We start from the raw sequence: 24,960 nt of genomic DNA, 5'->3' as shown, positions 1-24,960 counted from the left end.
CTGAGTCCATGAGCTGTAGCTGTCTGCTATTTACAGTAATCTGTGCAGGAGTCCATGAGTTCTGGCCTTTTAAATTTCCTGTTTTCTCAGGGAAGAGACTGCAGCTATTTTCTCATGCTTGCACATATTTGGAGAACCCTTGCAGACTGGGGAAGATGACTATGCTGCTGTCATGAGACCCCACCTGGAGTACTATACCCAGTTCTGGGACCCTCAGCACAAGACAAACATGGATGGACCTGTTAGAGGAGGTCCAGAGGAGGCCCATGAAAATGATCAGAGGGATGGAACACCTATGAGAAAAGTCTGAATTGGGGTTGTTCAGCCTGGAGAAGAGAAGGCTCTGGGGAGACCTTATAGCAGCCTTTCAAGATTTAAAGAAGGCTTATAAGAAAGATACACACTTTTTACCAGGGCCTGTAGTGACAGGACAAGGGACAAGGGTTTTAAACTGAAAGAGGGTAGATTTAGATTGGACATAAGGAAGAAACTTTATGAGCGGTGAGACACTGGAACAGTGTCGTGGTTTAAGCCCAGCTGGTAACTCAGAACCACGCAGCTACTTGCTCACTACCCCCCCCCCTTCCCCCCCCCCCCCCCCCCGGAGGGATGGGGAAGAGAATCAAAAGAATCTAACTCCCATGGGTTGAGATAAGAACAGTCCAGTAACTAAGGTATAACACAAAACCACCACTGCTACCACCAATAATAATAATGATAAGAGAGATAACAAGGGAAGAGAATACAACACCTCAACACCTGCCAACCAATACCCAGACTGACCTTTCCGGGTAACTGCCCCCAGTTTATATAGTGGGCATGACATGCTGTGGTATGGAACACCCCTTTGGTTAGTTTGGGTCAGGTGTCCCATCTCTGCTTCCTCCCGACTTCCCCTCCTCCCTGGCAGAGCATGATACTCGGAAAGTCCTTGGTCAGAGTAAACATTACTGAGCAGCAACTAAAAACACGGGTGTTATCAGTGCTGTTCCCAGGCTGAAAGTCAAAAACACAGCACTGCACCAGGCACCAAGAAGGAGAAAAACGACTGCTACTGCTGAACCCAGGACAAACATTGCCCAGAGAGGTGGTAGATGTGCCATCCCTGGAAACTTTCAAGGTCAGGAGAGTTACAGCTTAGTCTGTCAGACTTACAAACATGGTTGGCCCATACTGGAATGCATTGGGTACACCAGGCACACCAGCATAATAAGGTAACCCAGTGTAGCTGTACCCCGGGGGCAGGGTTGGGTTGAGGAAGGGCTGCTGAGTTGTGTGGTGAGTCTGCAGCTGGTTCTGCTGCGGCTGGGCGAGTGTAGTAGTAGGAGCAGGGGAGGCAGAATCCCCGTGTCCAAATTTTGTTATGTCACCTGCAAAAGAACAAACTGATCAGAAAAGCTATCAAAGGCACCCCAAAATTGGAGGATTCAAATCCTCTGAATACAAGTAGACAGCTACAGAAGAGAGCACATACTACACTTCAAAGGCTGCAGTTGTTCATGGGAAGAACTCTCCTGGTCTCTGTTCATGGCACAAAACTCTGTGCCATGGCTAATCCACTAATGAAGTAGAGATAACCAATACTTACCTATCTCACACAGTCTGAGCTATTCATTGCTATCAGATCATTGCAATAAAATATGTTAAAAGCAGAAGTATAGTAAAAAGCCAAAGAGCAAATGGTTGTTGGGTTCACAGCTGTTTACATTAGTAACAATTTTGCACTTATTCTCAAAGGCTACCCAACTTCCAGAAGAAGTCACATATGAATTACTGACCAAACCCATGAAGGTTTAAAAAAAATAAAAAAATAAAACAAAAAAACAAAAAAACCCCACAGTGTCAGGGTTGAGAGGGAGATGCTCACTTTTGTCTGTCTAGTTTGGACTGATGGGTTTAACTGCTTACAGAAGGGAAAATCAAATGCTCTTTCAGAAATGGCAGGATGACTAGCACATCTCACCATCCTCATCTTTAAATAGCACTCACCTGAGTATGGGTTGTTAGCAAGGCTTCCATCTCTGCCTGTCAAGGTTGCAGGAGCAGGGAATGTAATTCCATAGTAATCCTTAGAAAGAGACAACATTGTTTATTGACAGTTGAAACCATAACAGAGCTGGACAGCTCTTATGAACCCCATGTTATACATATAAGAAAATTTAAAAAGCAAGAACTAAAGGAAGTTTGAGTAGAAGCTGACCTTATTGCTTCCAGTGGAGCTGAAGATTTACCTGGAGCCTCAACTTCAAAATATACTTAATTTATGGACATTTTAAATATCACATACAAATACTTAATCTCTTAATAGTAAGTTAAAGGCAGCAACTAAACGCTTTCCCCTCCCAACCCTCAGCTCCGAGCTGTCATATTTCAGCAAGACTGTACCTGGAAGAACAAGAGACCCATCAGAGGCCAAAGACCTGGGGTCAGGCCAGGACCGTAATCAGAACGTAGATGTAATCTAAAGGTTTTACCCTTGTACTACACCCTCTTTTCTAAAAGTTAAAGCATCAGCTAGGAAAACAGCACAAACATAAAAAGAAATGAAAAATTTAATTAAACTACATTACAGGAGACCTCAGATCAGTAGTCTCCAAAGTGGGGTGCGCAAGACAATCCATTAGGGTGCATAAAGAAAATGTTTCAAGTACCATTAATAAATAAAATTAAAAAAAAAAATAAAAATTGTGTTTAACCTTTCTCTTATCATTTTTAATTTTTTTTCAGGTATGTTTTATATAGTAGTATATGTCTCAAATTTATAAATAAAAATTTATTGAGAGTGTTCACAAAATTTTACTGATGGGGTGTGTGATCAAAAGTTGGAGAACACTGTCTAAGAACATTCTTCTAGGTCCTCTACAGGAAGGTAAGACAGTCCTTACCCTAGAAAGCACACCCTTCAAGATGACAGGACATGCCATCAAAACCAAAGCAGCATTTTGTCTTCAGTTTGGGCAAAAAAGAGAAAAGTTTGCCCTTCCCTCTCTTGGTGAACTCCACATGTGGGTGGCGTGGTTTAAGCCCAGCTGGTAACTCAGAACCACGCAGCCACTTGCTCACTACCCCCCCTTCCTCCTTCCCTGAAGGATGGGGAGGAGAATCAAAAGAATGTAACTCCCACAGGTTAAGAACAGTCCAGCAACTAAGGTATAACACAAAACCACTACTGCTATCACCAATAATAATAATGATAAGGGAAATAACAGGGGAAGAGAATACAACCGCTCACTACCTGCTGACCAATACCCAGCCCGACCGAGAACTGACCTAGCCCTTCCGGGTAACTGCCCCCAGTTTATATAGTGGGCAGGACGTGCTGTGGTATGGAATACCTCTTTGGTTAGTTTGGGTCAGGTGTCCTGTCTCTGCTTCCTCCCGACTTCCCCTCCTCCCTGGCAGAGCATGAGACTCAGAAAGTCCTTGGTCAGAGTAAACATTACTGAGCAGCAACTAAAAACATTGGTGTTATCAGTTCTGTTCCCAGGCTGAAAGTCAAAAACACAGCACTGCACTGAAGGGGGCCTACAAGGATGCTGGAGAGGGACTCTTCATCAGGGACTGTAGTGATAGGACAAGGGGAAATGGGTTTCAACTTAAACAGGGGAAGTTCAGGTTAGATATAAGGAAGAAGTTCTTTACTGTGAGGGTGGTCAGGCACTGGAACAGGTTGCCCAAAAAGGGGTGAATGGTCCACCCCTGGCAGTGTTCAAGGCCAGGTTGGACAGAGCCTTGAGTGACATGGTCTAGTGTGAGGTGTCCCTGCCCATGGCAGGGGGGTTGGTACTAGATGATCCTAAGGTCCTTTCCAACCCAAGCCATTCTATGATTTCTGTGCAGCACCCCTGTCTCCTACACCTAAACCTCCATCACTGAACATGAACTTATCTGACAAAGATCTAGTATCACAGGTGCTTTCTGTAACTTGAAACGATGCCATATTTCATTATCCTTTCCTTCCCAGGTAATTCCCCCTCATCAACTCCAGCATGAATCACTTAACAAAACACATCCAAATTCCTATTAAAAGTCTTTGTAGGTTACTCAAAAGCAGCACTCACATCTGCTTCTGAGGAAAATGGCACAAAAAGCAGATTTGGAGAGAGATCTGAACAGGCTTCAGTGGATATGAAAGGGAATTGACACACTAGCATTTTCCCCTATATAAGCCAGACAAAATATAACCAAATCCACATGAGAATAGGGTCTAAGGATTGCAATTATTCCCACTGCCCTTCAGGTGAGGGAAAACCACATCAGCACTGCATATACCTATCCCACACACCTGTGCATACACACATTCGAAACAAAAAAATCATTAGAATATATGATTGCAAGACAGCTATCTTTGCATTTCATGTCCACCCATAGGAAAACATCCAAAGAGATACTCTGCTCTTCAGACAATATGGGTATTTCCTGACCTACAGAAAGCATGCAGTAGAAGGTGCCTAAAGCCAAAACTGATATATCAGGAATAGACTCAAAAGGTGAGACAGAAAAGGACTGAAAAATGGTAAATGATCTGACATAATAGATTTAAGCTCTACCAAGCAGCTCACTAGGTACTACGCACACCAGTTAAGACATCTGTAAGTTCTCTACTACACAGGCAGCCTGCAACAAACTAACAGAAAAGACTGCATAACCCAATGTAATTCACACAAAAATGAACAAAACAAAAAAACACCAAACAAAAAACAAGAGTGACAATTTACAGCATCAACATGCACATTAAGAAATTAAGTTAAATTTAAAAAAAGAAAAAAAAAGACATCACCCCCCCCAAACCTCAGGGGAAACCCCCATTCTCACTGTATCAGCAGCCACTGGTACCTCTTACGGCTGGAAGCTTCCCAGGAAGCAGCGACAACTTGCACTTGGGACTCTGCCCATTTTCACTTTCTAAATGTGAATGGACCAGGTTGTCAAAGATGAGCATTCCCATCAGCTCCTGATTCACACACACCTAATGTTGCCTAATTTCTACAAGACATTCAAAACAAAATCTAGAAATGACAATCATTGCATAACTAGTTGATGAAAAATCCTTCACAACATTTAAACATTTATTTATAAAGATCAACACACAGAGGACAAATAACTCAGAGAGTGAGGGGGATGACAGATGCCCCCCAAACCATTCTGCAAGATATTTGCAGAGAGAGGAAAAACTCACCATCAAGGCTGCAGGTGTTACGGGAAAAGGTTGGGGGGAGGGGGGGGAGACCGACAAACTAAAAACCTAAAAATATTTGTCAATAAGAAACAAAGGAAAACATGCATTAACTCATATATACAAATAATATCAGAGCATGAAAAATAGAAGTTGGTAGGCAGAGAAACTTGAAAATAAAAACTAAGCAAGCCAATTCACAAGCAACACAAAACAGAAACCCCAAAACGCATTCCCAACACAGCTTCCCCAAAAGCCTCTGCTGCAAGGCTTTCGCATCCCCCACTGAGCCATAACAGCACAGGAGCCATGCTCCCTACACACCCTAAACACAGTCATGGAAAAGAACAAGAGTTTATTTGTGAGAGTAACACCATCAAAGGTCAAGCCATTTGCCTTGACACTGAACAGAACATTTGTAATTTTGAAATATATCCCAATGTGAAATACAAACTCACTCCTCTAAACAAGATAACAAGGTTTTATTGAGGGACAAAGTCAATAAAGCAAAAACAACAGCGCTGGGCACATGACCGTAGCCAGAGGCGCAAGTGATTAGTATTTGTTACAGGTTTACATACTTTCACTATTGCATTAGTCACATACATATTCATAATTCCTGCATATAGGCAGGGAATATTATAACTAGCTCCATGAACTTATTATCATAAGTCTCCTCCTCTTGGCATCTGCACACTGCTCTACGGTGATTGTGGGCAGGGGTCTTGAGGATGAAGTAAGCAGACTTCCTCTTGTGAGTAGGGGTCTTCAAGATGAAGTAAGCAGTCTTCCTCACTGTACTTTTCACCTCTGGCACATTTGGATGCCCCAGTAATCACAGAACTAGCTGAAACCAGCCATATCTGTAATTCTTCTGATAAATAGCAAAGATTTAGAACAGTGTGACCTTCCTGCAAAATTTATTGCAGGACGGGCAGACAAGGAGTATCCCAAGCTAGCAGATGTTTGGGAGGCTCTGTCTCTAAACTAACTGATAAGTAGAAGGATGGTGTGAACTAACTCATTCATGTTTAGTGGGGCCACTAAATCCTGTTATCTCACCACAGACTTATAACACAAACATTGTTCTTTAAAGCTAAAGGTACTTTAGAAGACTAGTGTGAAACAATTAACTCATGTTTAGTGGGGCCACTACATTCCACACTTACAACACATTGTTCTCTTTCTACAACCTAAGTTAAGTTAAAAAGTACTTTAACTCTATGTTTTCCAGGCACTAGCTTTTCTTATATCAAGCCCCCCCCCCCCCCTTCTTTCTTTTACCTTTACAAATTATTTTGCTATGTGACTCCATTTTGCTCAAGAGTTCTGGCCATTTTCAACTTGTTGTCTAATCTTGTGTACTTAGCAAGCTTTGTTTCTGTTATTGTGAACTCATACAGTTATATCCACGTAGCCACACCTATGATTTGTGAAAGCCAATACATTTATGTGTTTATCACACCAATTAAATCTCTGAAACTGTACTTGTATATATTGGCAAAGGATATGCTTGCATGAGAACTCTTTGTGACTTTATACACATAGATAATGTTACTGTGGATACAGATAATGACTCAAATATTTATGCTTGTAATTTTGTTGAGGTTATAGGATGTGATTTCACTTACTCAGCTCCTGTCCTGTCTTATTAATTAATGAGGTCTATCTGCTAATTCAAGACCTACTACCTACCCCCATTGGGATGAATCTAACCTTAACATGAAAATTGCTGCTACATGAAGACCTGAAACAACTGCTGAAGCAAGCTTGAGATATTGGACAAAAGACAAATTACTGACCATCATGTTGCAGAAGAAATACATCACATGTCGGAATGAGTCAAGAGAGGTGCAGAACACCAGTGGTGGGAAACTCTTCTTGGATGTTCACCTACAGGAATTCTCGACAGAATGCTTCACCCTGTTGTTACTCTATTGACATTAACTGTTTTGCTCTTTATTCTAATGACTGCATTGTATATTAGAATCTGGATTACTGTAAAGGGACTGATTTATTGACTTCCTCCATTGAGTATATATGCACAAGGTGTTCCTAAATCGGACTAAATATTATGTAGCTTGAGTGACTATAGTCACGGGGTGGATTATGTGGAATAATCCCCCCAAATACTCAAAGTTATGTTACTATATAAAGGAAATTAATTATTTACATCCAGGATGGAATGTGGCTAACATGCACAGAATCAATCCTATGATAGTTCCTCAGGCAACCCTGCGACCTTGGCATATGCTGAGATAAACTGAATGGAGGGTGGAGCGGAGTGAAGGCACCATGGCCAAGCTGTTAATGTTCCTGCTCCTGCAGGGAGAATAAGACACCATGTACTGATAAACCACACAGCAGTTGCCAAACAAGGATTGCAAAGTGAAAGAATTTCACACCAATTCTTAACAAAATATGTATGACTAGAGCCCTTCAAGCTCCATAGGTACACACTCAAGTTCCACAGGTGTTTACCTATATAGTCATAGAATCATAGAATCATAGAATCATAGAATAGTTAGGGCTGGAAAGGACCTCAAGATCATCTAGTTCCAACCCCCCTGCCATAGGCGGGGACACCTCTCACTAAACCATCCCACCCAAGGCTTCATCCAACCTGGCCTTAAACACCGCCAGGGATGGAGCACTCACAACCTCCCTGGGCAACCGATTCCAGTGTCTCACCACACTAACAGGAAAGAATTTCCTCCTTATATGCAATCTAAACTTCCCCTGTTTAAGTTTTAACCTGTTACCCCTTGTCCTGTCACTACAGTCCCTGACTAAGAGTCCCTCCCCAGCATCCCTATAGGCCCCCTTCAGATACTGGAAGGCTGCTATTAGGTCCCCACACAGCCTTCTCTTCTCCCGGCTGAACAGCCCCAACTTCTTCAGCCTGTCCTCATATGGGAGGTGCTCCAGTCCCCTGATCATCCTCGTGGCCTCCTCTGAACTTGTTCCAGCAGTTCCATGTCCTTTTTATGTTGAGGACACCAGAACTGCACACAATACTCAAGGTGAGGTCTCACAAGAGCAGAGTAGAGGGGCAGGATCACCTCCTTTGACCTGCTGGTCACGCTCCTTTTCACAGAATCACAGAATCACAGAATCCCAAGGGTTGGAAGGGACCTCAAAAGATCATCTAGTCCAACCCCCCTGCAAGAGCAGGGTAACCTACAGTACATCACACAGGAACTTGTCCAGGCGGGCCTTGAATATCTCCAGTGTAGGAGACTCCACAAACCCCCTGGGCAACCTGTTCCAGTGCTCTGTCACTCTTACAGTAAAGAAGTTCTTCCTGATGTTAACGTGGAACTTCCTATGTTCCAGTTTACACCCATTGCCCCTTGTCCTATCACTGGATATCACTGAAAAAAGCCTAGCTCCATCATCCTGACACCTACCCTTTACATATTTGTAAAGACTGATGAGGTCACCCCTCAGTCTCCTCTTCTCCAAGCTAAAGAGACCCAGCTCCCTCAGCCTCTCCTCATAAGGGAGATGTTCCACTCCCTTAATCATCTTTGTGGCTCTGCGCTGGACTCCTTCAAGCAATTCCCTGTCCTTCTTGAACAGAGGGGCCCAGAACTGGACGCAATATTCCAGATGCGGCCTCACCAAGGCTGAGTAGAGGGGGAGGAGAACCTCTCTTGACCTACTAACCACTCCCTTTCTAATGCACCCTAAGATGCCATTTGCCTTCTTGGCCACAAGAGCACATTGCTGGCTCATGGTCATCCTCCTATCCACCAGGACCCCCAGGTCCCTTTCCCCTTCGCTACTTTCCAGCAGGTCAACCCCCAACCTGTACTGGTACATGGGGTTGTTCTTCCCCAGATGCAAGACTCTACACTTGCCCTTGTTAAATTTCATCAAGTTTCTCCCCGCCCAACTCTCCAGCCTGTCCAGGTCACGCTGAATGGCAGCACAGTCCTCTGGTGTGTCAGCCACTCCTCCCAGTTTTGTGTCATCAGCAAACTTGCTGAGGGTGCACTCAGTTCCCTCATCCAGGTCATTGATGAAAATATTAAACAGCACCGGTCCCAGCGCCGACCCCTGAGGGACTCCACTAGTCACAGACCTCCAGCTAGATTCTGCGCCATTGACCACAACTCTCTGCCTTCTTCCTTTCAACCAGTTCTCGATCCACCTCACTACTTGATTGTCAAGCCCACACTTCCTTAGCTTATCTATGAGGATGCTGTGGGAGACAGTATCAAATGCCTTACTGAAATCAAGAAAAACCACATCTACCGCTCTACCATCATCCCTCCACCTAGTCACTTCCTCATAGAAGGCTATAAGGTTGGTCATACATGACTTCCCCCTCATAAAACCATGTTGGCTGTTCTTAATGACCCCCTCATCCTTGATATGCCTAGTGATGGAGTCAAGAATAAGTTGTTCCATCACCTTTCCAGGGATGGAGGTAAGGCTGACCAGCCTATAATTACCCGGGTCCTCCTTCTTGCCCTTCTTATAGACTGGTGTGACCTTTGCCATCCGCCAATCCTCAGGCACCTCGCCCGTTTCCCACGACTTACCAAAGATGATGGAAAGTGGCCTAGCAATGACCTCCGCCAGCTCCCTCAGGACCCGTGGGTGCATTCCATCCGGACCCATCGATTTACAGATGTCCAGATTGCATAGCTGATCCCTAACCCAATCCTCATCTACCAAAGCAAACTCCTCCTTTGTCCTGACTCCTTCTGGGGCTATAGAAATCCAAGGCCCTCGGGGGGAGTCTGCAGGAGTAAAGACAGAGGCAAAGAAGGCATTCAGCACCTCTGCCTTCTTTATATCCTCTGTCTCCAGGGCACCCACTTCATTCAGCAGTGGGCCTATATTGCCTCTTGCGTTAGTTTTATTTGCTATGTATTTGAAGAAGCCCTTTCTATTGTCTTTAACCCGACTAGCAAGATTGAGTTCCAAGGAGGCCTTAGCTGTCCTAATTGCCTCCTTACATCCTCTAACAACTGTCCTATATTCCTCCCAAGCGGCCAGCCCCTCCTTCCATAATCCATAGATTCTCCTTTTCCACTTGAGTTTGCCCAGCAGCTCCTTGTTTAACCACGCCGGTCTCCTAGATCCCTTACTTGACTTCCTACTCATTGGGACGCTCCGATCCTGAGCTTGGAAGAAGCGGTCCTTGAATGCTAACCAACTATCTTGAGCCCCTTTACCGCCTAGTACACTTTCCCATGAGACTTCCCTTAGCAGTTGACTGAAGAGGCCAAAGTTGGCCCTTCGGAAATCCAGAACTGTGGCTTTGCTAGGTATTCTATTCCTCCCACACAGGATCCTAAACTCCACCATCTCATGGTCACTGCAGCCAAGGCTGCCATTGACCGTCACCACTTCGACCAAACCCTCCTTGTTGGCGAGTACTAAATCTAGCAGCGCTGCTCTCCTAGTTGGTACGTCCACCATTTGCATTAAGAAATTATCATCAATGCACTCGAGGAACCTCCTAGACTGTGAATGACTGGCTGTGTGAGTCTTCCAGCAAATATCGGGGTAATTAAAGTCCCCCACGACGACTAAGGCATGTAGTCGCGAGGCTACTTCCAGTTGCCTGTAGAAAGCCTCATCAACTCCTTCGTCCTGATCAGGAGGTCTGTAATAGACCCCCACAACTGTATCACCCGTGCCAGTCTGCCCCTTGATTCGTACCCACAGACATTCCACTTGCTCCTCATCCGACCCCGGACAGAACTCAATACATTCTAGTTGCTCTCTCACGTAAAGAGCAACTCCACCACCTCGCTTCGCTGACCTATCTTTCCTAAAAAGGACATAGCCATCCATGACCACATTCCAGTCATGTGAACTGTCCCACCATGTCTCTGTAATTGCCACTAGATCATAACCTTTAGCCCGCACACAGACTTCTAACTCCTCCTGTTTGTTCCCCATGCTGCGTGCATTGGTGTACAGGCATTTCAGGGAGCCAGTCCTAGTACCCTTTTTCCCCTGGGGGACAGGGTCTAAAGAGCTATCCTTTCCCACAAGTGAAACAAGAGATTGATAGTCCTCCTTAGCCCGCCATCCTTCAATCCCTAGCATGTTCCTCTTGGGCTTGTCCCCAACAGGCCGAGTTAAATCCCCTCCCCCCTTCCTAACTAGTTTAAAGCCCTGTCAATAAGCCCTGCTAACTCCTGCCCCAAAACCCTTTTTCTTCTCTGGGACTGGTGTATCCCGCCTGTCACCAGCAAACCAGGTGTCCCATACAGCAGCCCGTGACTGAAAAACCCAAACCCCTGCCTTTGACACTAGTCACGTAGCCATACATTAACCTGCAGAGTCTTCTTATATATCCCTTCACCCTCGCTTGCAACAGGTATGGAGGCAAACACCACTTGCGCTCCAGACCCTTTAACCAGCCGTCCCAGGGCCCTGAAGTCTCTCTTCATTGCCCTTACGTTCCTCGTAATAATTTCGTCACTGCCAACCTGAAAAACCAGCAGCGGATAGTAGTCAGACGGCTGCACCAGTTCAGAGAGTTTCTTTTTAACATCTCTAATCCGAGCCCCAGGCAGGCAGCAGACCTCCCTGTGGGGTGGATCCGGTCGACAAATGGGCCCTTCTGTTCCCCTCAGAAGGGAGTCACCCACCACAATTACTCTTCTTTTCTTCTTGGTTGGGGAAGTTCTGAGGTGTGTGGGTGAGTGACTAGCCCTGGGTGACTCACTAGATAGATTTGCCTCACCATCTCCATTCACCTGGCCCTGAATTTCCAAGACCTCGTACCTGTTATTCAAGGGCAAATGGGAGGGAGGATGGGATTTTGAGGGTTTTCGCTTACCTCTCCGAGGAGGAACCTCCCTCCATCCATCCTTGTCCATTAAGCTCTCTCCTTCTGTCTGATGGTAGGAGGGAAGGGGATCCATCACTTGTTGAACCACTTCCCTCTGCCCTTGCCTTAGGGTGTGGTTCCACCAATCTATTTCACTTTCACACTCTCTAATGGCTCTCAACCTTTCAACATCCTCCCTCAGTTCAGCCACCTGCCTGAGCAGGTCATTTATTTGCTCACAGCGAACACAAGCAGTGTCACTGGCTCCCTCCAATACAAGTGCCAGGCTCAGGCATTCGCTGCAGCCAGAGACCTGCACAGCTGCATGTCTGCAGGAAGGCTCAGTCTGGATACCCACATTAGTACTCACTACAGCTTTCGATCGTGTTGTAACCATGATCTATCTGGTCAATCAATCCGTCTACGTCTCTCAGCACTCCTTCCCCCTCCTGTACTCCAGGCAAGTCCTCTCGATGAGGCGGTTGGAACGCTTCCCTGCCCGCTCCCCTGCCCGCTCGCCTGCCCGCGCGAACTGCCGCGCAAACTGCCTCGACGCTCTCTGTTTGCCGGCTCTGGTCGCCGCGCTCCCAGGGAAGGTTTTTTAGCCACTCCCAGCTGGTGCCACTCCTCCTGGCTCCGCCCCCTGTGAGTCAGCCCCTCGCGGGAGCTGAGCTTCCGAGTCCTGGGCAAGTCCTGTTGAGGACTTGAGGCTCCCTCCTCAGTGGCTCTTGTCGCTCTGAGGTGAGGCTCCTGGACGCTGATCTCTCCCCTCTCCGCTGATCTCTCCCCTCTCCGCTCTGGTGTTACAGGCGTCCTCTCTCAAGCTACTCACCTCAGCTGGGCTGCAAGCGCACACTGCCGGCTCATGTTCATTTTCTCATCGACCAGCACCCCCAAGTCCTTCTCTGCAGGGCCGCTCTGAATCTCTTCTTTGCCCAGTCTGTAGCTGTGCCTGGGATTGCTCCGACCCAGGTGTAGGACCTTGCACTTGTCGTGGTTGAACTTCATAAGGTTGGCATCAGCCCATCTCACAAGCGTGTCAAGGTCCCTCTGGATGGCATCCCTTCCATCCAGCATATCAACCGGACCACACAGCTTGGTGTCATTGGCAAACTTGCTGAGGGCACACTCAATCCCACTGTCCATGTCAGCAATGAAGATGCAAAACAAGACCGGCCCCAACACCGATCCCTGAGGGACACCACTCGTTACCGGTCTCCAGCCGGATATCGAGCCATTGACCACAACTCTTTGTGTGCGGCCATCCAGCCAGTTCTTTATCCACCGAGTGGTCCATCCATCAAATTGATATCTCTCCAATTTAGAGAGAAGGATGTCGTGTGGGACAGTGTCAAACGCTTTGCACAATTCCAGGTAGATGACATCAGGTCCTCTGGACTTGTGCACGTTCAGATTTTTAAGATGGTCTCGAACCAGATCCTCTCCTACAGTGGGCCCAAGGTCGTCATTCTCACAGTCCCTGCATCTACCTTCTAAGACTTGGGTGGTGCAGTCAGAGCCTTTGCCAGTGAAGACGGAGGCAAAGAAGTCATTCAGAACCTCAGCCTTCTCCAAATCCAGGGTAGACAGTTCTCCCGAGAGCTTCCTCAGGGGGCCTATGTTGTCCCTAGTCTGTTTTTTGTTTGCTACGTACCTGTAGAATCCCTTCCTGTTATCCTTAACATCCCTAGCCAAGTTTAATTCTAACTGGGCCTTAGCTTTCCTAACCTGGTCCCTAGCTTCCTGGACAACATCCCTGTACTCTACCCAGGCCACCTGTCCTTGCTTCCATTTTTTATAAGCCTCTTTTTTCCTTTGAATTTTCCTCAGCAGCTCCTTACCCATCCAAGGAGGTCTCCTGGCCCTCCTGCCACACTTCCTTCTAGTTGGGATGCAGCACTCCTGAGCTTGTAGCAGGTGATCCTTGAATATCAGCCAAGAGTCTTGGGCCCCCCTGCCCTCCAGGGCTATATCCCATGGAACCTTACTAAGCAGGCTCCTGAAGAGGCCAAAGTCTGCTCTTTTGAAGTCCAGGTCAGTGAGCTTTCTACACGCTCTTCTCACTGTCCTGGGGATCTCAAATTCGACCATCGAATAGTCAAACTCCATAGGGTTACAGGGAATCATTAATTTGAATTAAATCATATAAATATGTGAAATTAAGGGGAGGGGGTGATGAGAGAAGACTTCATTGCAACTGCTGGGATCAGCTGACAGGCTGAACCTGTCTTCTCCCTCCATAGGGATGCCTATTGGGTAAGAACTATATGTGCATTTAATGATTGATTTTAGCTGGCTTCATTATTTTCACACTTGTTCTCACAGCTAGCAACTGTCAACAGCAATCTTTGGACCTTAAGCTATCGAAAAATTCTATAATAAAATTTCTCTGCTTAGATCTATTTTGTGTGCAAAGGGTTAACCGATGTACAGGGGGGTAGGTTAAGCCGCTTGCCTGACAGTGCTACTGCTCGTTCATGCTTATCGTACTCGCAATGTACAAGGGGGTAGGTTAACAAATTGATACGCTGATAGACTCCACAACTCATTAAAGTTGTAAAGTAGGTATGCTTTATTTAGCGCTTGAGGCGCATGGGGGATAGCTCCTCCAAAGGCATGCGCACCTCAGCGTTGTTTCCCTCTTACATTTATTCTCTAAAGTTATACATATGCATGAGATTGCACAACATGCCTATACGTATTCGTGTCCTATTCCCGCTTCGTATTATAATGAGCTAAGAAGTCCTTTGCGCCTGCGCAGTGCCTCCTAGTGGTCGTGGGCAAGGGTCTCAAGATGAAGTAAACGAGTCTTCCTCAAGCCTGAACTTGTCACCTCTAGTCGTTACGTATGTTCCCTGGAGGCTTGGTCATTGTCCAAAGCGCAGAGCCAATTTCAGCCGGCCTAGGCGTCCAAAGGATGGGAATCAAGTCATGGTCCCTACCTCTTAACAATAGCTATGTCCTTATATCTTGTTTTAGCATATACGGCGAGTACGATAAGCATGAACGAGTAGTAACATTGTCAAGCAAGTGGCTTAACCTACCCCCCTTGTACATTGCGAGTACAATAAGCATGAACAAGCAGTAACATTGTCAGGCAAGCAGCTTAACCTACCCCCCTGTACATCGGTTAACCTTTTGCATCATGAGCTTCTGGAGACTTAAAAGAGACTTAAAATTGTCTTAAAATTAACTTAAGATTTTTAACTTGATGTGTGAATATGTTGGCATGTACCCTGAATAGGACAGTCGAATCACCCTCCAATATAGTGTGCTGTCCAGTGGAGCACCTGCAGAGGGCTCTGACAGTCTAATTGGGCTCAAAGGTCTCACCTATCCTGGGACATTAATAGACCAGTCAAGGTTATGAGTGAGGGGAGTGAAATTTTCCACCTTACAGGGGGTAAAGACCTCCTTAACGTGACAACAACAAAAGCCCTCAGGAGAAAGTAAAATGGAAAACAAAACTGAAAATGCAAATGGAAAGTCTGTCTAGAGCATGCTGAAAGGAAAGCTGTGGTACCACATAAAGCTGCAACCCAGCAGCACCCCAAGCACAATGCCCACCCACACCACCACCAAGCCTGACCAGGCTGCACTCACAACCCCACAGCCTCACCTGCAGCACAGCACCACCCCCACCACCTCCCGGCGCTCCTGCTCCTGACAGCTCTTGCCACAGCCCTCACCTGCCACCACCTGCACCCCTGTGATGCCATCTTCCCCTGGCACAGCCTCTAGCTCTTCCAGGTCATGGCTGCCCACCTGCCACAGCTCTGCTACCACAAGCAGGCACCCTTCCCCTTCCCTGACACCCTCCTCCACACCAACCACCTGCAGCAAGCCACCACCACCAGCCTCCACATCCTTCAGCACCTCTTTGCCAACCTTAGGAGCCACAGCACCCTCCACCACTGGAATGCCCAAGCAAGGCACGACCTCCTCAACAACCTCCAGTGTTACGTCCACCACCTGGAGCAGTGCATGCCAGCCAATGGCATGCTCTTCAAAGGCCAAGGGCTCCACAACCTACTGTTCAGGATCAACAAATACTTTGGGCACACTCAGCACTTCCTCTGTGCCCACCACCTCAGGCCCTGAACCTGGGATCATATCTGCCTCAAAGCTCACATCTGCTTCCAATGTGTGGACATGCTCACACAACAGATGAAGAGCCAAGCTGTTCCTGCCCTCCACCAAACCCACCCACACCAAATGGCCATCCCCAGGCAACATTGGCAGCCAGATGAAGTGGAGGCAGCTGCAGCCTGGGCTAGGATTGCTCAGCATGGCTCACAGTTTTTCCAGCCAGGAGCCTGTGCTGAGAGAGAAATGAGCATGACCACAACAAAGCTGGGGCCAGGCTGTGGCACATTCCACACACCTACACCATAGCCTGCACATCATGACCACACCTTCCCTGGAAAGAAAGGAGGCAATGAATGTGCAGCACAGCAATTGACAGCCATAAGGTGACAGGAAGAGGGTTATTATTTATTACCCACAGCGTTATCTAGCCCATCCGGACTGCAGCCTCCCCTGACTGAGTGCAAGTCCCCACGGACACTATGGGACTCTCACATCAACAACTATTTATCACAGGAGGGGACCCAACAAGGCCAGCAGAGATTTGGACAAGGAACAGCAACCCAGTGCTACCAACCCCACCCAAGAAACAACAAAGAGCCACAAAAAAAACATAGGAGATACCCAGGACTAATTATTGCTCTCCTACAACCACCACAACTGGCCCAGGATGCTCCTGCCTATGCTCGCACACCAGTAGCCACAACAACCTGCCTCACTACATAAAGCACATTGGCCTAGCCCTTCTTCACTCCAACACATCCCCTAAACACCACCACCCAACATGGTCCAAACCAACCAGCACAGAATTCCCCATTAAGGAAACTGCCCACTCACCACCAGCTGTTCCTTCACCCTCCAACCACCACTTCAAAAATGTCTGCCCTGGGTGCTTCACCCTCCCCAGGAAAGCTTGAGCAAGACAACACAAAAGTTCAGCAACACTGGCCTCCTGCACAGGACAAAGAGGTTGTTCTCCATGCTCAGTCACACCACCCCATCACTGCAAGGACACTGCTCCATGCAAACACAAATGGGGACAACTGGAGAGAAAGAAAACAAGTGGGACCAAATATATTTGGGTATACAGCAAAACTCCTCAAGATGCAACTTCCAGGTCCTCCTGATATTCTTCTAACCAGAAATACCCGGTGATGCCAAGCAGGGGCAAGCCCATTGACTCTGTCTTCTCTGAGGTGGCTGAAGAAAGCAAACCCTCCTCAGACATAAAAACAGAGAGGAGGAGAGGTAACGACAGAAGTTGGAACACAGGGAATTCAAACATGAAAGAGAACATACACAGACTATTTATTATGAGGGCAATACACCACCATAAGAGGGTGTCGTGGTTTAAACAAAGCCATAAATCACGCAGTCACTCTCTCACTCCCCCCGTTCTTGCCCTCCCCCTACTCCCGGTGGGACGGAGAGGAGAATCGAAAAGAATGCAACTCCCAAAAGGTTGAGATAAGAACAGCCCAGTAACTAAGGTATAACACAAATCACTACTGCTACCACCAATGATAATAATAAGAGAAAACAACAAGGGAAGAGAATACAATACCACTCGCCAAATGAGTTCGACACCCCCGAAGAGAGCCTGTACCCTTCCGGGTAACTCTCAGTTATATCCTGGGCATGACGTGCTGTGGTGTGGAATACCTCTTTGGCTAGCTTGGGTCAGGTGTCCTGTCTCTGCTTCCTCCCGGCCTCCCCTCATCCCTGGCAGAGCATGAGGCTCAGAAAGTCCTTGGTCAGATTAAAACGTTTGTGTTATCAGCTCTGTTCCCAGGCCAAAAGTGAAAACAGAGCGCTGCACCAGCTACTAAGGAGAAAAATGACTGCTACTGCTGAACCCAGGACAGAGGGATAAGGGAGGTAATGGGATGTCCATTCCCAGAGACATACGCAAAACCATCACTGAACAAGGCCCTCAAGCAACTTTCTCTGACACCACTCACCACCAACACCAGATTGCACTCAGGACCTCCAACGCAACACAGACCACTGAAAAAGAACCTTAAAAATTGAAAGAAATGATGCACTGAGAGGGTGCCCTGGGTTCAGCAGTAGCAGTCATTTTTTCTCCTTTAGTAGCTGGTATAGTGCTGTGCTTTTGACTTTCAGGCTGGGAACAACGCTGATAACACCGATGGTTTCAGTTGTTTCTAAGTAACATGCACTCTGATCAAGGACTTTCTAAGTCTCATGCTCTGCCAGCAAGGAGGGGAAATTTGGAGGAAGCAGAGACAGAACACCTGACCCAAACTAGCCAAAGGGGTATTCCATACCACAGCATGTTATGCCCACTATATAAACTGAGGGAAGTTACTTGGAAGGCCCAGATCGCTGCTCGAGTCAGGCTGGGTATCAGTTGGTGGGTGGTGAGCAATTTTATGCTCTCCCCTTATTATTTCCCTTATCATTATTATTATCGGTGGTAGTAGCAGTGGTTTTGTTATACCTTAGTTACTGAACTGTTCTTATCTCAACCCTTCTTTGAGATAAACCATGACAGAGGGCACGCAGGCACATGACTGAGAAATTCCATTAGTATGATAGCATAACATAAACTGCAAGTATTTCACCAGGCAAACACCGGAAATAGAAAAAAATCACAGAACCATAGAATAGCATCAACTAGGTTGGAAAAGACCTTTAAGACCATCAAGTCCAACCTTTACCCCAGCACTACTAAGTCCACCAATAAACCATGTCACTAAGGGCCTCATCTACACGATTTTTCAGCACTTCCAGGGACAGTGATTCCACCACTTCCCTGGGAAGCCTGTTCCAATACCTGACCACGCTCTCAGTGAAGAAATTGCTCCTAATATCCAATCTAAACCTCCCCTGGCACAGCTTGAGGCCATTACCTCTTGTCCTATCATAGGGAGAAGAGACCAGCCACCTCCTCCCTCCATCCTCCTGTTAGGTAGTTGCAGAGAGCGATAAGGTCCCCCCGAGCCTTCTCTTCTCCAAATTGAGACAAGGGGGGGCACAAAATCACAAAATGGAATATATAAACCCTTAGAATCAGTTTTAAGTAACGTTAAGTTTGATGGCTTTGTAACAGTAGCAATGGAAAATTACTGAGGTGCATGATACACAGAAAAAAACCCCAAAAGATACAGCTAGAGAACATACTGAGAATTCTTGTATAAGATAAACCATTATAGTTGACATAGTTTTAGGCCCTATGACCTTAGTACAAAATGAATGTAAGAAAAACAAGCTACAAGAACAGGACGCAAGGATAAGGAGTATCTTGGAACGGCAGGTGTCCAGGATGGGCTGCAGTTAAACTAACTGATAAGTAGGAGGACAGGAGGATTATTATGTCTCTGGTGCTAAAAAACCAATTAAGCTGGTATAAGCATCTACTGCACGTGCTTCAGAGGCTGCCAGAAGTGATGAAGATTGTTGGAAGAAGTAAACAACCCTCAGAGACCACCACCACAATTCTGTACCCATGTGGGGAACATTCTGGAAAAGAATGTAATCCATACGTAGCCTCATGAATATGTACGTATGCCCAGGGACTATATAAGGATGGCTTGTGTAGCAATACGGGGACACATGTTAGGAGGAGCTATCCCCCATGTGTCCTGGCGCCGCAATAAAGAATACCTGCTTGTCAACTTGAAAACTTTGTTGGCAAGTTTGTTCCTGGAGTTTTCTCCAAATCAAAATTAAACTACCCTAGTTCCCTCAGCCATTCCTCATCAGACTTGTGCTCCAGACCCTTCACCAGCTTTGTTGCCCTTTTCTGAACACGCTCCAACAAATCAGTATCTCTCTTGTAGTGAGGGGTCCAGAACTGAACATAATACTCAAGGTGCAGCCTCACAAGTGCCAAGTAGAGGGGGATGATTGTGGAGGATTGGCTTGTCGAAAAAGGTCAAAAGGTCACGCTCCCATCAACGAGCTGAAACAAGACATCTGTGTAGAACATGGTGCAAACCTCTCACGCCAGATAATGAGGAAATGAAGGACACCGGCAAACAGCAACATACTATGACCAATCACAGCCAAGGCCACTAAGTGATAAGTGCATGAGAAGGAGGATGGTGGGGGGGTGCACGGTGTAGCTGCAAAAATGTAGAAGCTATAAATCAATGATCTTGTAACATGTAAAAGCTATAAGCCAATGATCTCTCTGTAACCAAACTATAAACATGCAAGCAAGGTATATAAGTATCCATCTGCTTAGCAATAAATGAGACTTGTCAGTCATCATCTGATGAGCTCGTCTCCCGGCGATTCCCACAGATGATCACTTCCCTGGCCCTGCTGGCCACACTGTTTCTGATATAGGCCAAGATGCCATTGTCTGCCTTGGCCACCTGGGCACAAACTGGCTCATGTTCAGCTGGCTGTCAACCAGCACCCACAGGTCCTTTCCCTCTGAGAGGCTTTCCAGCTACTCTTCCCCAAGCCTGTAACATTGCATGGGGTTGTTGTGGCCCATGTGTAGGGCCTGGCCCTTTATCTTCTTGAACCTCATACCACTGGCCACAGCCCATCTATCCAGCCTGTCCAGATCCCTCTGCAGAGCTTTCCTACCCTCCAGCAGATCAACACTCCCACCCAACTTGGTGTCATTTGCAAATTTACTAAGGGTGCATTCAATCCCCTCATCCAGATCATCAATGAAGATATTAAACAACATTGACCCTAATACCGAGCCTGAGGGACACCACTAGTGGCCAGTCACCAACTTAGATGTGACACCATTTACCACCACTTTTTTGGGCTCAGCCATCCAGACAGTTTTCAACCCAGCAAATAATACACCTATCCAGGCCATGAGCAGCCAGTTTTTCCAGAAGAATGCTGTGGGAGACAGTGTCAAATGCTTTACTGAAGTCCAAATAGACAATGTCCACAGCCTTTCCCTCATCAAGCAGACGGGTCACCTGATGGTAGAAGATCAGGTTGGTCAAGCAGAACCTGCCCTTCATGAACCCATACTGACAGGGCCTGATGCCCTGAATTTCCCTCACGTGCTCTGTGATCTCACTCAGTATGATCTGCTCCATGACCTTCCCCATCACTGAGGTCAGGCTGACAGTCCTGTAGTTTCTGGGGTCTTCCTTCCTGCCATTTTTGTAGACAGGCCAAACTCCAATACTCTGGAACCTGCCCACTAGACCTGCTGATAGAGAGTGGCCTGGCAAGCTCTTCTGCCAGCTCCTTCAGCACTCTTGGGTGTAACCCATCCAGCCCCATAGATGTTTATACATCTAAGTGGAGCAGGAGGTCACTAACCATTTCTTCCTGGATTATGGGGAAGAACCTCCTGGATTGTTTCTTCTTTGCTGTATTGTACTTCCAGCAGACATCTGGCAGGTTTAAATCCCCCACTATAACAAGGGCAAGTGATCGTGAAAACCTCTCCCAGTTGTTTGAAGAACACTTCATCTGTAGCTTCATCCTGGCTAGGTGGTCTATAACAGACTCCTACCAGGATATCTGCTTGGTTGCCCTCCCCCTGATCTTCACACACAAACATTCAGCCTTCTCACTCAGAACACTGAGTTCAAGGCAGTCAATGCACTCCCTGACATACAATGCAACCCCACTACCTCTCTTTCCTTGTCTATCCCTTCTGAAGAGCCTGTAGCCATCCATTGCAGCACTCCAATCATGCAAATCGTTCCACCACGTTTCTATGATGGCCATTATGTCATGATTTCCCTGCTGCACAATGGCTTCCAGCTCCTCCTGTTTGTTGCCCATGCTGCAGTCATTGGCACAGATGCGTTTAAGTTGCTCTGTGGATCTGGACTCCAACAGTGGCATGCCACCCTGTGGTTCATTTCTAATGAGCCTAGGGAACTGATTGTAGAGGACCTTTTCCTCCACACAGCACAAGACAGAAATCATTAAAAAATCCTCAACTGGCAAAAATAGCAAAAATCACCCTATACAAAAATATTTCTGGTTGTGTGTTCTGCTGCCACGCAGGATAAGCAACAAAATGACCAGACACTAGCTGTATAATATGCACAGTTTATTAAACAAGCACACTAAAGCGAATAAGCACACTAAAGCGAATAAGCACACTAACACAAATCGAGTATATATATACATACAATAAGTACAATAAAGCAAATCATATATATATATGTATAGCACAGAGGAAAACTAGCAATGTATCAAATCATTACTGCATAGAGAGAACAGAGATCAAGAAGAAATACATCACCAATTACCACTGAATCATCATCCAAGCCCACACTTCCAGCTTGCAACCAATGCCAGGACTCTTAGGTAATTGGGAAAATTCCTATGTGGTGTGTCCACCCATAGATGAGGCTTCAGATTCGGCTACAAGAGGGTCCTGCCTTTATACCCTTAGAAAAACAACCAGCTTTATGCCAGATCTCTAATTCGTTACTCATGGGGCCGTGCAGTTTCTCATGATCTCATTGTCCACGCTGAGAGCACTGGCCAGGTGCCCTGGTGTGGCCAAGTATATGAAGGTCACAGAACAGCTGCACACCTATGTTTTCCTTACTCTTTCAGACAGTCATGATGAACATAAAAATATGTATACTCTACCAAATACACCTTGACAAAAAACATAATTTGTTATGTCTTTCAGTCACAAGAGGGAATCAGCTCTCAGCTAGGTTCCCATCCATTACACTGTGTCTACTTCATTCAATAAATAAGAGCTTAGAAAAGACTTCTTATCCACCATCATGATGAGGTTCAAAGAAAGGAAAGGAGAAAAAAGAGACTATAAAAACCTCATCAAAAAACAGTCCTCAGGAGTTTAGACCCAGAGCTACCTACTCAAATAGCACCTGGACTTAAAGAGCTGCTGAGTTTCAAGAGAAATACATCATTTTACAACTCTTCCAAATTGTAAAAAGAAAATATGTATTGACATGCAAAGACAACCCACAACCCATACTAGCACATTAGATAAAGAGACTTGGGCACCGTCCTGGTTTCAGTTGGGATAGAGTTATTTTTCTTCCTAGTAGCTGGTACAGTGCTGTGTTTTGGCTTTAGGCTGAGAACAATGCTGATAATACATCAATATATTAGTTGCTGTTCAGTAGTGCTTACCCTGATCAAGGACTTTTCAGTCTCTGTCATGGTTTAAGCCCAGCCAGTAACTCAGAACCACACAGCTGCTCGATCAATCCCCCCTTTCTTTCTTCCCCCCGTTCCCAGAAGGATGGGGAGGAGAATCAAAAGAATGTGAATCCCATGGGTTGAGATAAGAGCAGTCCAACAGCTGAAGTATAATACAAAACTACTACTACAACTACTAACAGTAATAATGATAAGGGAAATAACAAGGGGAGAGATTATAAAACTAAAATGGAAGGGAAAAAAACCCCAAACAATAAACACAAATGATGCACAATACAATTGCTCACCACCCACCGACCAATAACCAGCCCAACCTGAGCAGCAACCTGAGCCTTCCGGGTAACTCCCCCCAGTTTATATACTGGGCATGACGTGCTGTGGCATGGAATACCCCTTTGGCTAGTTTGGGTCAGGTGTTCTGTCTCTGCTCCGTCCCAGCAGAGCATGAGAGAATGAAAAGTCCTTGATTGGAGTAAGCATTACTTAGCAACAACTAAAACACTGGTGTGTTATGAGCATTGTTCTCAGAGTAAAGCTGAAACACAGCACTACACCAGCTACTAAGGAGAAAAATAACTGCTACAGCTGAATCTAGGACAGTGAGAAAGGAGAAACCACAAAAACAGACCTGCAGCAAAACTGCCCCATGTGTCACTACCCCAACACTTTCACATCCTCCACTGAACCACTACGGCCAACCTGCCCCCAACACACCACCACCCTCTCCAAGCATGGCCACCCCACCACCACACTTCCCCAACATCACCACAACCGCCAGCCAAACTGAAAACCATGGTCAGAAACTCACTGAAATAAGAAAAACATAAAGGGAAAGCCTTTTTATGCGGCACCGCATAAAGCCAGCCACCTGGCAGCCATGTCTGCCTAGCATCTTGTGTCTGCTTCCAAAGCCTCCACAACCTTGCCTGCATCATGCACAAATAGCCCAACTACCCTGACCAACCTGCGTGGCCTCACCCATGCTGCCACCATCACTTTTGGACCACTGCACCATCCCCACGTCCATCCTTTCGCCTTCCCTGATGACAACAACCCCTGCAAGAACAGCCATGGACTTTGAGCCTCCACTGACTACTTGTCTATTTTTATAAATTATTCTATTTTATTTGACATGGCTTTTTAAGTATTTATTCAAGTATTTATTTGACAAAACAATAAAGACCTGTTGCAAAAAGCTTGCCACAGTCTCTTGTCTTGGAGGCACAGGAATAAGCCTTTGTGGTGGGGGGAAGTGACCTTCACTCAACACCTACTCTAAGCCTTGCTCCAAACAAGCCTGTGCAGATCCCATGCCCCACAGCCCTGTCCACTCTTCTCTTTGGCACCTCCCCAAAGATGAGCTTTCCTCAACTTCTTCAAAAACCTCTACCAGGGTTTATTCATAGTTTATCAGAATCATCTCTTCAGCCTGTGTGTCCTCAACATTTTCCAACTTCCATCCCAGTTTAGACTGACTGATGTTCAGCTCTGGAGTCTTCAGTACAAGACATGGACCTGTTGGAGTGGGTCCAGAGGAGGGCCACAGAAATGATCAGAGGAATGGAACACCTCTCCTATGAGGAAAGGCTGAGTTAGAGAAGGAAAGGCTTCAGGGATACCTTACTACAGCCTTTCAAGACATAAGGGGAGGTTATAAGAAAGGTGGGGACAGACTTTTTAATAGGACCTATAGCAATAGGATAAGGGGTAATGGTTTTCAACTAAAAGGTGGAAGGTGTCCCTGCCTCTGGAAGTGGGGTTGGAACTAGATGAGCTTTAAGGT

At 46.3% G+C, this 24,960-nt stretch overlaps 1 protein-coding gene and 1 pseudogene across 10 annotated transcripts in view; one reads left to right on the top strand and one right to left on the bottom strand.

The window, feature by feature from the left end:
- LOC136006178 (ubiquitin-associated protein 2-like) overlaps positions 1 to 24,960 on the bottom strand; it is a 165,418-nt gene that overhangs the window by 46,481 nt on the left and 93,977 nt on the right. For all 10 annotated transcript variants that reach the window (XR_010608999.1, XM_065664207.1, XM_065664209.1 and 7 more), the window contains 2 exons: positions 1,990 to 2,068; positions 1,156 to 1,370 (listed from right to left, as the gene is read on the bottom strand). Coding sequence is in view for 9 of the 10 variants with exons in the window: in XM_065664207.1 (XP_065520279.1) it covers positions 1,156 to 1,370; positions 1,990 to 2,068 (294 nt within the window). In the remaining variant the exon portion in view is untranslated. The remainder of the gene's footprint in view (positions 1 to 1,155; positions 1,371 to 1,989; positions 2,069 to 24,960) is intronic.
- On the top strand, positions 14,474 to 16,373 carry LOC136006185 (interferon-like; annotated as a pseudogene).

This window comes from Lathamus discolor (assembly GCF_037157495.1).
Source record: "Lathamus discolor isolate bLatDis1 chromosome W unlocalized genomic scaffold, bLatDis1.hap1 SUPER_W_unloc_1, whole genome shotgun sequence".
In the NCBI taxonomy this organism is placed as follows: Eukaryota; Metazoa; Chordata; class Aves; order Psittaciformes; family Psittacidae; genus Lathamus; species Lathamus discolor.
The sequence above is the reverse complement of the archived record's forward strand: the minus strand, read 5'-3'. Positions and strand labels throughout refer to the sequence as shown.